The sequence below is a fragment of the Alosa sapidissima genome, chromosome 18 (genome assembly GCF_018492685.1).
Source record: "Alosa sapidissima isolate fAloSap1 chromosome 18, fAloSap1.pri, whole genome shotgun sequence".
NCBI classification, from domain to species: domain Eukaryota; kingdom Metazoa; phylum Chordata; class Actinopteri; order Clupeiformes; family Clupeidae; genus Alosa; species Alosa sapidissima.
Window position 1 is genome coordinate 29,610,407 of NC_055974.1, and position 12,170 is coordinate 29,622,576.

At 41.3% G+C, this 12,170-nt stretch overlaps 1 protein-coding gene across 50 annotated transcripts in view; it reads right to left on the minus strand.

Moving 5' to 3' along the window:
* Nucleotides 1-11,549, minus strand: part of LOC121689800 (protein NLRC5-like) — a 187,196-nt gene extending 175,647 nt beyond the window's left edge. For 19 of the 50 annotated variants that reach the window (XM_042069926.1, XM_042069959.1, XM_042069954.1 and 16 more), the window contains exons 1-4: nucleotides 6,116-6,366; nucleotides 4,808-4,904; nucleotides 4,305-4,421; nucleotides 2,094-2,210 (exon numbers count right to left, since the gene is read on the minus strand). In XM_042069926.1, coding sequence (XP_041925860.1) covers nucleotides 2,094-2,210; nucleotides 4,305-4,421; nucleotides 4,808-4,857 — 284 coding nt within the window. In that variant the 5' untranslated portion in view covers nucleotides 4,858-4,904; nucleotides 6,116-6,366. Of the gene's footprint in view, nucleotides 1-2,093; nucleotides 2,211-4,304; nucleotides 4,422-4,807; nucleotides 4,905-5,873; nucleotides 5,961-6,115; nucleotides 6,371-11,453 lie in introns of those variants that run through there. The other 31 variants (XM_042069970.1, XM_042069930.1, XM_042069948.1 and 28 more) reach the window with 15 other exon arrangements.
* Nucleotides 11,550-12,170: the final 621 nt, after the last annotated feature.

Sequence of the window (12,170 nt, forward strand, 5' to 3'; positions counted from 1 at the left end):
TGTAGGGATATCTCTAGACGTGTTGTAGGGATATCTATAGACGTGTTGTAGGGATATCTATAGACGTGTTGTAGAGACGTGAAATAGAAGCACAAAACCTATTTTCCTTGACAGCGGTCTGTTATACTTAGCAACGGTCTGTTATCGAGAATTAGCAGACCACTGAACGTTGGGAAGGCCCATTCAAGTGACTGAAGGCTGCTTTCTGTTGAAGATTGGCCCAGTGTGTTCCCTGTGGATTACCCTCAGGACTGTGGAAGCTCTGTTTTTTGTCTCTGTTAATAAATCTCATCTGAGTCAATTCTGGGTGTTTGTCATATCTGAACCTGAGTCCCACTCTCTGAAAACGTGACAGTGTGTGTGTGTGAAAGAGAGAGTGTGTGTGTGTGTGTTTGTTTGTTTTGAAAGAGAATAAGAGCAAGAAAATGTCAATGTTGAAAGTGAACTGTGCTTTGTCACTTTCTGACTCGTCCGGCTTCACTGGTGATAGGACTGGTCACAGGTGAACCCGCACATCACTATTACCTACAATCCACAGCAGCTCTGTGCAGCGCATGATCAGGTACACACACACACACACACACACACACACACACACACACTAGGGATGTTAATCGATGACTGTTTGACCGATGGTTGACCGTATCAACCTTAACCGATCAAAGTTGTCCGTAGTTGGTTAAAAAAAAAAGTTATCTCTAAATTAGGCTATTATAGACAGTGGATTAAATGCAACTACAGTTGGCCATCTCATTCCAAGATCTTTTTGTGTGAAGAGAACAAATTATCTCTCATAACTCGCCTGTTTGTACTTTACAAACCAATAAAAACATTTGGCGCGAGGTCACAGCATTTGGGTTTGCACGCTCACAAGGTTTGTGAAAAGTAAAGGCTACAGGCTAAAACACTTGAGGTTAGAGCCGGGGCAGACGACAGGATGAAGTGTGCAAAGACCATTTCATCAAAAAGAATGACACAGATGTAGTGGCCCATCTTCTGTCTGACTCACGTCACGTTAACCCATGCATTAAACCACATGTCACTGCTTGAACATACTGGTAGTTCACGTTGACAATGGAGAAAACGCTTAGCTTGATTCGTTTAATGACAGAAATTAAGTTTGGTGCCAACATGTTGTAGAAACACAAACCACATCAGACGTGTTGTAGGGATATCTAGACATGTTGTAGGGATATCTATAGACGTGTTATAGGGATATATCTATAGACGTGTTGTAAGGATATCTCTAGACGTGCTGTAGGGATATCTAGACGTGTTGTAGGGATATCTATAGACGTGTTGTAGGGATATATCTATGGGCGTAATGTAAGGATATCTATAGAGGTGTTGTAGCGATATCTATAGTCGTGTTGTAGGGATATCTATAGAGGTGTTGCAGGGATATCTATGGTCATGTTGTAGGGGTATCTACAGTATAGACGTGTTGTAGGGATATCTATAGACGTGTTGTAGGGATACCTATAGACATGTTGTAGGGATATCCTTAATCTTTTGCCATATTGTCAAGTCATGTCAAGTCAAGTCATTAATCTTTTGCCATATTGTTTCTTTTGTCATGACTGATATATCTGTTCTGCTGTGCAATGTGATAATGTTCATGACTGATATATCTGTTGTGCAAACACAGAAGCTATTATTTACAAGTGCAAGAACCATTTACAGCTCTCCTGAAAGCACGACAAAACAACAATTAAAAGCCTTTACTTTTTCTCTCTTAAAGTAGCTGTAGTAGGAGCTATGCAATGCGTAAGGGATAATGTATAGAACGCCGGTCATTATCGGGAAATAGGTCTCGACAGGGCGAACCGGACCCCGACACGCAGCGGAGGGGTCTTGTTCTGCCCTGAAGGGACCTATGTGATATCTGTTATACTTAGCAACGGTCTGTTATTGAGAATTAGCAGCCCACCGAACGTTGGGAAGGCCCATTGAAGTGAATGGAGCATTCTGCAGCATTATGAAGAGCCGTGTAATGATAAATTGATAACTGTTTTCATTATACTGTAAGCTGTGAACATTATCAACCATCCTGTCCCAAAGTGCTCATTCTATGAGTGTTTTTATGGCCTTACCTTGATCGATCTGTGCCCTCATCATGTTTGAAGTTTATGTAACGATCCTCTGACTCGTCACTCTTCATGGACACACAAGTGGGCGCAGGTGATGGAGGCCTCTCATGATGGAATGAGCTGTGGTATGAAAACCAACAATCATTTCCTATAGACGTGTTGTAAGGATATCTCTAGACGTGTTGTAGGGATATCTATAGACGTGTTGTAGAGACGTGAAATAGAAGCACAAAACCTATTTTCCTTGACAGCGGTCTGTTATACTTAGCAACGGTCTGTTATCGAGAATTAGCAGACCACTGAACGTTGGGAAGGCCCATTCAAGTGACTGAAGGCTGCTTTCTGTTGAAGATTGGCCCAGTGTGTTCCCTGTGGATTACCCTCAGGACTGTGGAAGCTCTGTTTTTTGTCTCTGTTAATAAATCTCATCTGAGTCAATTCTGGGTGTTTGTCATATCTAAACCTGAGTCCCACTCTCTGAAAACGTGACAGTGTGTGTGTGTGAAAGAGAGAGTGTGTGTGTGTGTGTTTGTTTGTTTTGAAAGAGAATAAGAGCAAGAAAATGTCAATGTTGAAAGTGAACTGTGCTTTGTCACTTTCTGACTCGTCCAGCTTCACTGGTGATAGGACTGGTCACAGGTGAACCCGCACATCACTATTACCTACAATCCACAGCAGCTCTGTCCAGCGCATGATCAGGCACACACACACACACACACACTAGGGATGTTAATCGATGACTGTTTGACCGATGGTTGACCGTATCAACCTTAACCGATCAAAGTTGTCCGTAGTTGGTTAAAAAAAAAAGTTATCTCTAAATTAGGCTATTATAGACAGTGGATTAAATGCAACTACAGTTGGCCATCTCATTCCAAGATCTTTTTGTGTGAAGAGAACAAATTATCTCTCATAACTCGCCTGTTTGTACTTAACAAACCAATAAAAACATTTGGCGCGAGGTCACAGCATTTGGGTTTGCACGCTCACAAGGTTTGTGAAAAGTAAAGGCTACAGGCTAAAACACTTGAGGTTAGAGCCGGGGCAGACGACAGGATGAAGTGTGCAAAGACCATTTCATCAAAAAGAATGACACAGATGTAGTGGCCCATCTTCTGTCTGACTCACGTCACGTTAACCCATGCATTAAACCACATGTCACTGCTTGAACATACTGGTAGTTCACGTTGACAATGGAGAAAACGCTTAGCTTGTTTCGTTTAATGACAGAAATTAAGTTTGGTGCCAACATGTTGTAGAAACACAAACCACATCAGACGTGTTGTAGGGATATCTATAGACGTGTTGTAGGGATATCTATAGACGTGTTATAGGGATATATCTATAGACGTGTTGTAAGGATATCTCTAGACGTGCTGTAGGGATATCTAGACGTGTTGTAGGGATATCTATAGACGTGTTGTAGGGATATATCTATGGGCGTAATGTAAGGATATCTATAGAGGTGTTGTAGCGATATCTATAGTCGTGTTGTAGGGATATCTATAGAGGTGTTGCAGGGATATCTATGGTCATGTTGTAGGGGTATCTACAGTATAGACGTGTTGTAGGGATATCTATAGACGTGTTGTAGGGATACCTATAGACATGTTGTAGGGATATCCTTAATCTTTTGCCATATTGTCAAGTCATGTCAAGTCAAGTCATTAATCTTTTGCCATATTGTTTCTTTTGTCATGACTGATATATCTGTTCTGCTGTGCAATGTGATAATGTTCATGACTGATATATCTGTTGTGCAAACACAGAAGCTATTATTTACAAGTGCAAGAACCATTTACAGCTCTCCTGAAAGCACGACAAAACAACAATTAAAAGCCTTTACTTTTTCTCTCTTAAAGTAGCTGTAGTAGGAGCTATGCAATGCGTAAGGGATAATGTATAGAACGCCGGTCATTATCGGGAAATAGGTCTCGACAGGGCGAACCGGACCCCGACACGCAGCGGAGGGGTCTTGTTCTGCCCTGAAGGGACCTATGTGATATCTGTTATACTTAGCAACGGTCTGTTATTGAGAATTAGCAGCCCACCGAACGTTGGGAAGGCCCATTGAAGTGAATGGAGCATTCTGCAGCATTATGAAGAGCCGTGTAATGATAAATTGATAACTGTTTTCATTATACTGTAAGCTGTGAACATTATCAACCATCCTGTCCCAAAGTGCTCATTCTATGAGTGTTTTTATGGCCTTACCTTGATCGATCTGTGCCCTCATCATGTTTGAAGTTTATGTAACGATCCTCTGACTCGTCACTCTTCATGGACACACAAGTGGGCGCAGGTGATGGATGCCTCTCATGATGGAATGAGCTGTGGTATGAAAACCAACAATCATTTCCTATAGACGTGTTGTAAGGATATCTCTAGACGTGTTGTAGGGATATCTATAGACGTGTTGTAGGGATATCTATAGACGTGTTGTAGGGATATCTATAGACGTGTTGTAGAGACGTGAAATAGAAGCACAAAACCTATTTTCCTTGACAGCGGTCTGTTATCGAGAATTAGCAGACCACTGAACGTTGGGAAGGCCCATTCAAGTGAATGGAGCATTCTGCAGCATTATGAAGGGCCGTGTAATAAAGAATGTTACACAGCAACTCATCTCACATGTGATGATAGCAACACTTTTAAACTATTGGAAAGATGGTTAGCAAAGAACAGATATGCAACTAGATCATGTGCTCAGTAGCTACCCTTGCCTCTTTAGTCCGTCTTCCTGTTTTGTGTTGACTTGTTTTTCCATGTTTCAGCCACTCCTCAGAGCACCCAGATGAATCTGATCATGACAAGCTACAATGAAAACAAAGAATCAGAATATGTACAAACATTTGCCACAATGCTGCTGTTCTCACATTATCTTTCTAACATACAACTCTTTGGCATTAGGGTTTAGATATATATGTGTTTGTGTATGCATATCTAGATTTAAGATATATATATATGTTTGTATGCCATATTTATACTGCTCTTATAATGCTACTGTTAATATACTGCACATAGCCATATTTAAACTGCTCTTATAATGCTACTGTTAATATACTGCAAATGTCCTTACTGTAGGCTACTTAGCCATACTTAGCTGTCTGTCTATACTGTTTATACTGCACTATGTGTTATACTGTTCACATTGCACTAGCCCAGTGGTTCTCAAAGTGCTGCGCGGGCCCCACTAGTGGGGAATAGAGACATGACAGGTGGGGCGCCAGGAACAGGAGGAAATAATAATAATAAATAAAAAAAGATTGTGCCTATCTTTAATTATGCCTTTCTTTTATGATATAAGGAATATCATAGATTCAAAACAAAACAGCCACACACAAACATAAGAGTCATAAACAGACCAACATATGAATTAAAATAACATCCAATACAGCGGACCGAGACGGGAAATGTAACTTGGAACCCAAAAGATATTTGGCTGTCACCATTTTACTGGGTGGATGGGGTGAAGTGGGGCTTGAAAAAGTGGTTTGAGAACCACTGACCTAAATCATTCCTTCAAATGTACTCTGTCTACTGCTTTTCTGCACTGGTTAGACGCTACATTCAGTTGTCTCTGTACTCCGCACAATGACAAAGTTCCATCTAATCTAAGCGGCCACTTATGACGACGCATCTGGTGACCTAGCAAAAAAATCCATCATCAAAAAATCCATCATCCATCCATCATTTGAGGCCCATATTCCCACCGAATATCAAGACAACCAGTGCAGTAGTTTTGCATAATCTTACTTAAAGATTCTGTACAATGTAGCCTACCTGTGGGCCTATTCAGCCTAAAATGGAGGCTGAGCCTGTGCACCTGTGCGCTAAATGGTTTCCTCGTATGCAAACAGCAGGCTACTGTGGAACGCGCACATGATTAAGACTGGACACCAAGGTCATGAAACACAAAAGTTGTAAATGTTCAGTCCCAGCTCATTTATCAAGTGCACTCTTGTAAAACGAGTTCGTGCAACACACTGCTAATGATTTATCCATAGAAGAAGCTCAACACCCACCTTTAGTTCGTCTCGTTCGCCATTGGAAATAGCCTAGGCTACTTACTAACAGACACCCATTTCCCGATAAGATGTGTTAGCCTACATGTTATAGGTTCATTAACAACCTAACTTCGTAGACAAACTGGCAATGACTATGTTTCATAACCTAGGCTATATTAAAAGCTTTACTTGTTGAGCGTATTGCTCCCCCTTCGTCTTCCTTCCTGGTATTCCGATCGCATTGACGTTTTTACTTTCGCTTCTAAATCTGTATACATGTTTTTTTTGTCACCAGAAGGTGGAGTTGTTTTCCTCAGGATTGATATCCACAGTGGAGACTTCTCCACAGACATTGTAATCATAGATTTCTCAAGGAATGCAGGCTAAATCATTTACATAGGCTACCGTCACATTCTGCAGGTGCTGCAGTGATTCACCATAGAAGTTAGGGCGGTTAATTGGTTAATGGTCTTTTGTGTATTTTGGAGCATACATGCCCCCCCTTTTTTTCTGAAAAAGAAAATTGAAAATATGAAAAAAGTATCTGAATATTTTAGCGTGGCGAACCAACCAAGAAAGCATGGAATCTGTCTGTTGCGTTCTGCCTCGAAATTGTTTATATACCTGCCTGACACAAAGGGACATTTTTTAAATAACTTATTTCACTGGCTGAACAACTAAGAAAGCATTCTGAGTGTTGTAGTGGCTACATCCCAACGAGGGGGAGGGGAAAGAAAGACTGGTCCACAATGTCCAAGTCACCGCTGGCCTTAATATGACACAGTTTATGTGATGTGCCAGCCAATGCCTCAGTTGTACACAGGCACTTTAGGGTACCCTCTGAGAAGCTCTTGTTTTATGCTGCACTGCATACATCAACAGGCCCAGATGGTAAACTAAATAATAATATAATAATACATTTTATTTATAATGCACTTTTCATCATAGATCTCAAAGTGCTACAGGTTCAAAACAAAAAGATGAGCAGTTTAAGGAAAAAGAAAAGGTTTTAAAAAAAACTCTAAAGGGGACCAACAGCTTTGCTAAAAAGAAATGTCTTAAGACCTTTTTTAAAACAGTCAGTGGATTGTGGTGCCCTCAAGGTGTCGGGGGGGGGGGCATTCCACAGACGTGGGGCGGCAGCACAGAGGCCCTATCTCCCATGGTTCTGGGTATGTGGAGGTGTGTGTGTGTGTGTGTGAAAGCCCTATCTCCCATGGTCCTGAGTCTGGTTCTGGGTATGTGGAGGTGTGTGTGTGTGTGTGTGTGTGTGAAGGCCCTATCTCCCATGGTCCTGAGTCTGGTTCTGGGTGTGTGGAGGAGGTTTGAGTGAGTGGAGCGCATAGGCCTATTCATTAGGCTACGTAAAAGATGTTTCATACCAAAACAACGATCAAACATTATCAAATGTATCATGACGTGTTGTCACAAAGACTTACTCCAATTAGAAAATCGAAACCAAAATCATGTAAGTGTAAGTGTTCTCTCATCGACGCCTGTAGGAGACAATATCGTCGATCCATACAATTTTGTAAATTTGCACGTCGTAAAGTTGAATATAAGAGTTAAAATAAAGCCAGTCATACAGCAGAACATTTTATTCAATATTTTACACCTACTAAATCATCAAAGTAAATTTCAAAACTTTTCAGCAACCGTGAGTCATAACTCCTCCGGCCTCCCGGAGGAGTTCAGCAACCGTGAGTCATAACTCCCTGTCATGGGAGAGGCCCGTCCCACCTTACCCCTGCGGGCCCCGGGCCGGGAACGTGCCGCACCTCCCGCACCCCCTCAAGCTCCGCCCCTGATTCAGCTAAAGTTAACCCTAAGGTCTTTGTCTAACCCAAAGACAGAACAGAGGAGATTGTGGACAGATGGTAGGAGCACATGGTGCCCAGCCAGTGGGGAGCATTTCACACCTACATCTGCATTGAATAGATCAAAGGAAGAAAGAGAATACTCTCTCAATGTAAATGTGGCTAAGCCTCCATCTAGTCTGGGGCAAGAAACGGTCATATAAAATTATTTGCATCAGTGTGTCGACATCGTCTTGCTGTCCCTCCTCCGTTCTGTGATTGGTTCCTTTGATGAGGTGAAAATGAAGTCCATGGAATCCAGGCTGCCTAGACGTGAATAAAATTGTGCGCAAGGCAGCATTGGAAACCCAGGCTAGCCACAGCCCATATAGAACACAATTCATTTGGATCTGGAGTTGAGGATCTGTCTTGACTGTCTTTTGATTTTTTATTGGCTTGCACATACCTTGGAAGGCTAGCCGGGTGCTTCAGTTCAATGTGCCGTTTCAGGTTTGCTGTGGATGTGACTGAAGTGCGGATTTTCTTTTTGAAGTTTGCACAGAAATGTACGATTTTTCCCATCCTCACTGACCTTGTCATAAAACTTGTTTAAATGATCATACGATGCCTCCTTGCTGCTTTGTCGTCTACGTCAGCCTTTCTCAAACTTCTTTGACCTGAGGCCCAGTCAAGGTCCATACTTTGGGCTCATAGGGCCCACCCACATGAACCCACCCCCTCCTCCCACCCCCCATCAAATTGTAATGATTCACAATTCACACAATTATTCACAACATTTAACAATTATTTTTATACTATATTGCTATACATGCACTTCAAAACAGTTTGTGAAAACATGCACATCAGAGTACTGCTTTATTCATGCAAAATATAATTAGGCCTACAATAGTTTCATTGTTTTTGCATGGTTGCATGATGCTTGCATGAAAAATACTTCTCAAAACAACTGCAATTATATGGGTGCCATTGTTTTGGGATGTTTCACTCATGCAAGCATCATACACTGGTAGAATATTTATATGCTATTTAATACATTTCATTTGAATGCCTGAATGTAAGGATTCAGGAAACACAATACCAGCTTTTGTGAATGGTGGATCAGATGGGCGTAAATCACTGATCTGGAGATCTTTAACTATCTTTAACTAAGACTAATTAATAGCTTTTGGCCTCGTTATATTCAAATTTGACTTTAATACTTAATGCTAGACAGTGGTTTATATAGTCTGTGCTCTGATTTTTATGGAAGTTGCATAAATCCCAGTTGTTCTATTAAATGCCGTTTCATAATTAAATTGCCTTCCAATAGGTTGAGGCAGAGCTTTGCTACCAACGTTATTGAATGGCTTCTCGTGCAGACGTGCACGGCACACGCATGCATTGAATAAAAGCTCATACCACAACTTAATTGTATGCCTCTATGTTTGATGACACCAAATTAACAAGTATTTCCAACTAATTGCAGAAACTTGTTTTTTTTTCTGTCCACGGTTCCTTGATCAATTGCGCAGCAAATTATCAGACGATGCCCCAGGAATAATTTCACTCCGCAGACCAGCATTGTCCACGTTGTGATCGCGGCCCATAGTTTGAGAAATGGTGGCCTACCAGCTGCCATATTAAAAGGCCTGTTTACGGTGTGTTTTAGCCGGGATTTAGAAGAAATATAAAAATCTGGCACCCTATTGAACAAAGTTAAACTGAGAGAGCGTGCTGTTCACAGACACCAGAGTGAACGAGTTCACAGTAACGTTCACCAGGCAGTAATACAGTACGTTCAGTTGACGTTCGCTCAAAATATGAACGAGTTCATGAACTTTCGTTCAATGAACGCGTTCAGGCACAACACTGACGTGTATTCTGATGTATTCACAACACACCACATGATTGGCACGATGTATTCACAACACATCACATGATTGCCACGATGTATTCACAACACATCACATGATTGCCACGATGTATTCACAAATAGACTTCCATTAGTTGTGCATGCATGTCTTTGTGGGTAAAGGATGTATTCACATGTTAACTTTTGGCTGTGGAAGGGGCGGGATACGTGTATCCTATTGCTGCCATAGACATAATATACATAGACGCCGCATTGGCTGCTGGAAACAAGAAATGCGGCCGCCATCTTGGACCGGTCATACTCCTCATTGCGTTGCAGCAGAAAACACAAGATGACAGCACTGTGCAGCATGTTCCTGCTCAAATCGGCGGACCATACTCGGGGGATTTACTTTTCACAAGTAAGATTTAACATTACCGTACTATTGGTTGTATTTTGTATTTTCGAACAATGTGGCCTGTATCATAGCTACATGTATGACCTTTGCAGCAAAAAAAACCGCGTGAAAATCTGTTCGGTATTCAGTGAGATATGATTAATTAAGTGTGCTGACAGCTCATTGCACCGGCCAAACAGATTACACTGAGTGGAGTGGATGACCGGTCCAAGATGGCGGCTCCAAATCTCGTCAGCGCTAGTAGGGAGCAGCGGTCGATGCGGCGTCTATGTATATTATGTCTATGATTGCTGCCTCCAGCTCGTGCCCCGGAAATCGTTCAAAGCTCGACGTCATCGAGTACATCTCATTTCTCTAATTGCAACCAGAGGAGGTAAGAACGAGGAGAGGAGAGAGGCAGGGGCGGAGTGGGGCACTATAATCCACCAGAGGGGGTAAGAACGAGGAGAGGAGAAAAAGCCGATACCCGAGGAAACACAAGAGCATCTTACACGGAAGCGGTTTCACCCTTTTAAATTTAAATGGGTGAAATGGAAATGTAAAAATGAATGAATGAATCATACACGGACCAATAAACTACTTGAACTCGAAAATCATCAAAGTAACTATATGGTTCTTAACATATATTTGGTATTTATGGCCTAAAAGGTACCTGACCCCTGATCTACATGGCAGTACAGTGAGTGATGCATCATGGGGGATTCCCATCCACTAACTGAGTCTTTCCCAGGGTAAATAAAGAATGCATCTGATTCCATATCACCTGCTCTGTTTTATGGACTTGCCTTGATCCATCTGTGACCTCATCATGTTGGAAGTTTTTGTCACGACCCTCTGACCGGTCACTCTTCATGGACACACAAGTGGGCACAGGTGATGGAGGCCTCTCATGATGGAATGAGCTGTGGTGCAAAATTCAGTTTTTCTCGATTGTTTACATATTTTCTGAAAGCACGCCTCATACTCTCAGAACTCCTCTCACAAATTAAAAAACACACTCACACACACACACACACACACACACACACACTCTCTCTCACACACACACACACACACACACAATGGGCAAAACCCCTCAATTCTCCTGCAAAATGAAAGTTTACATTCAAAACAATGTTATTTCTTCTCAAAATGGTATTTTGTTTTCAAATGACACACACAAACCATCATATGAATAGACATTTATAAGAACCAGTTAAACACTGACATGCTCAATGTAAATGTTTGCTGGTATCCAGTCACAAAGTACTCATTCTGTGAGTGTTTTATGCAAGTGTTTTATGGACTTGCCTTGATCCATCTGTGCCATCATCATGTTTGAAGGTTATGTGGGGGATCCATTGACCGGTCACTCTTCATGGACACACAAGTGGGCACAGGTGATGGAGGCCTGTGGTGTAAAAAAACAACAATTATTTCCTATAGACGTGATGTAGGTATATCTGTAGAAGTTATGTAGGGATATCTATAGACGTGATGTAGGGATATCTATAGACGTGATGTAGGGATAGTGGTAACACTTTACGGTAAGGGTACATGATTTATCATGAATTCATGCATGAATTAATTCATGATTTATGCATTACTTCATTCCTTTATATCTTATGAATCATCAAGAATTGACGTGAGTTCAAAGTCTCTCATTCATGACCTCATGCATGAACAACACATCAACTAAAGCATTAGTTATGGTGGGTACATCATTCTGATTTATGATTTCTTAAGTATGATCATCATTATTACATGAATATAAGGTTAATTACTCATGATTTCATTATGTTTGTGGCCCCTCAACTAAAGTGTGAACAATGGCATGTGTTTAGAGAACTGCAAATCAACTGCAAGTTGTGTTCAAATCAGAATTTGAGAAGTGATGACCACATTTTTGGCAGAAAAGGAAATCATCATGATCATTCCTAATAAATGTAAAATCATAATGATGTGCCCACCATACTTAATGTTTTAGTTGATGTGTTGTTCATGTATTAGGTCATGAATGATAAACTA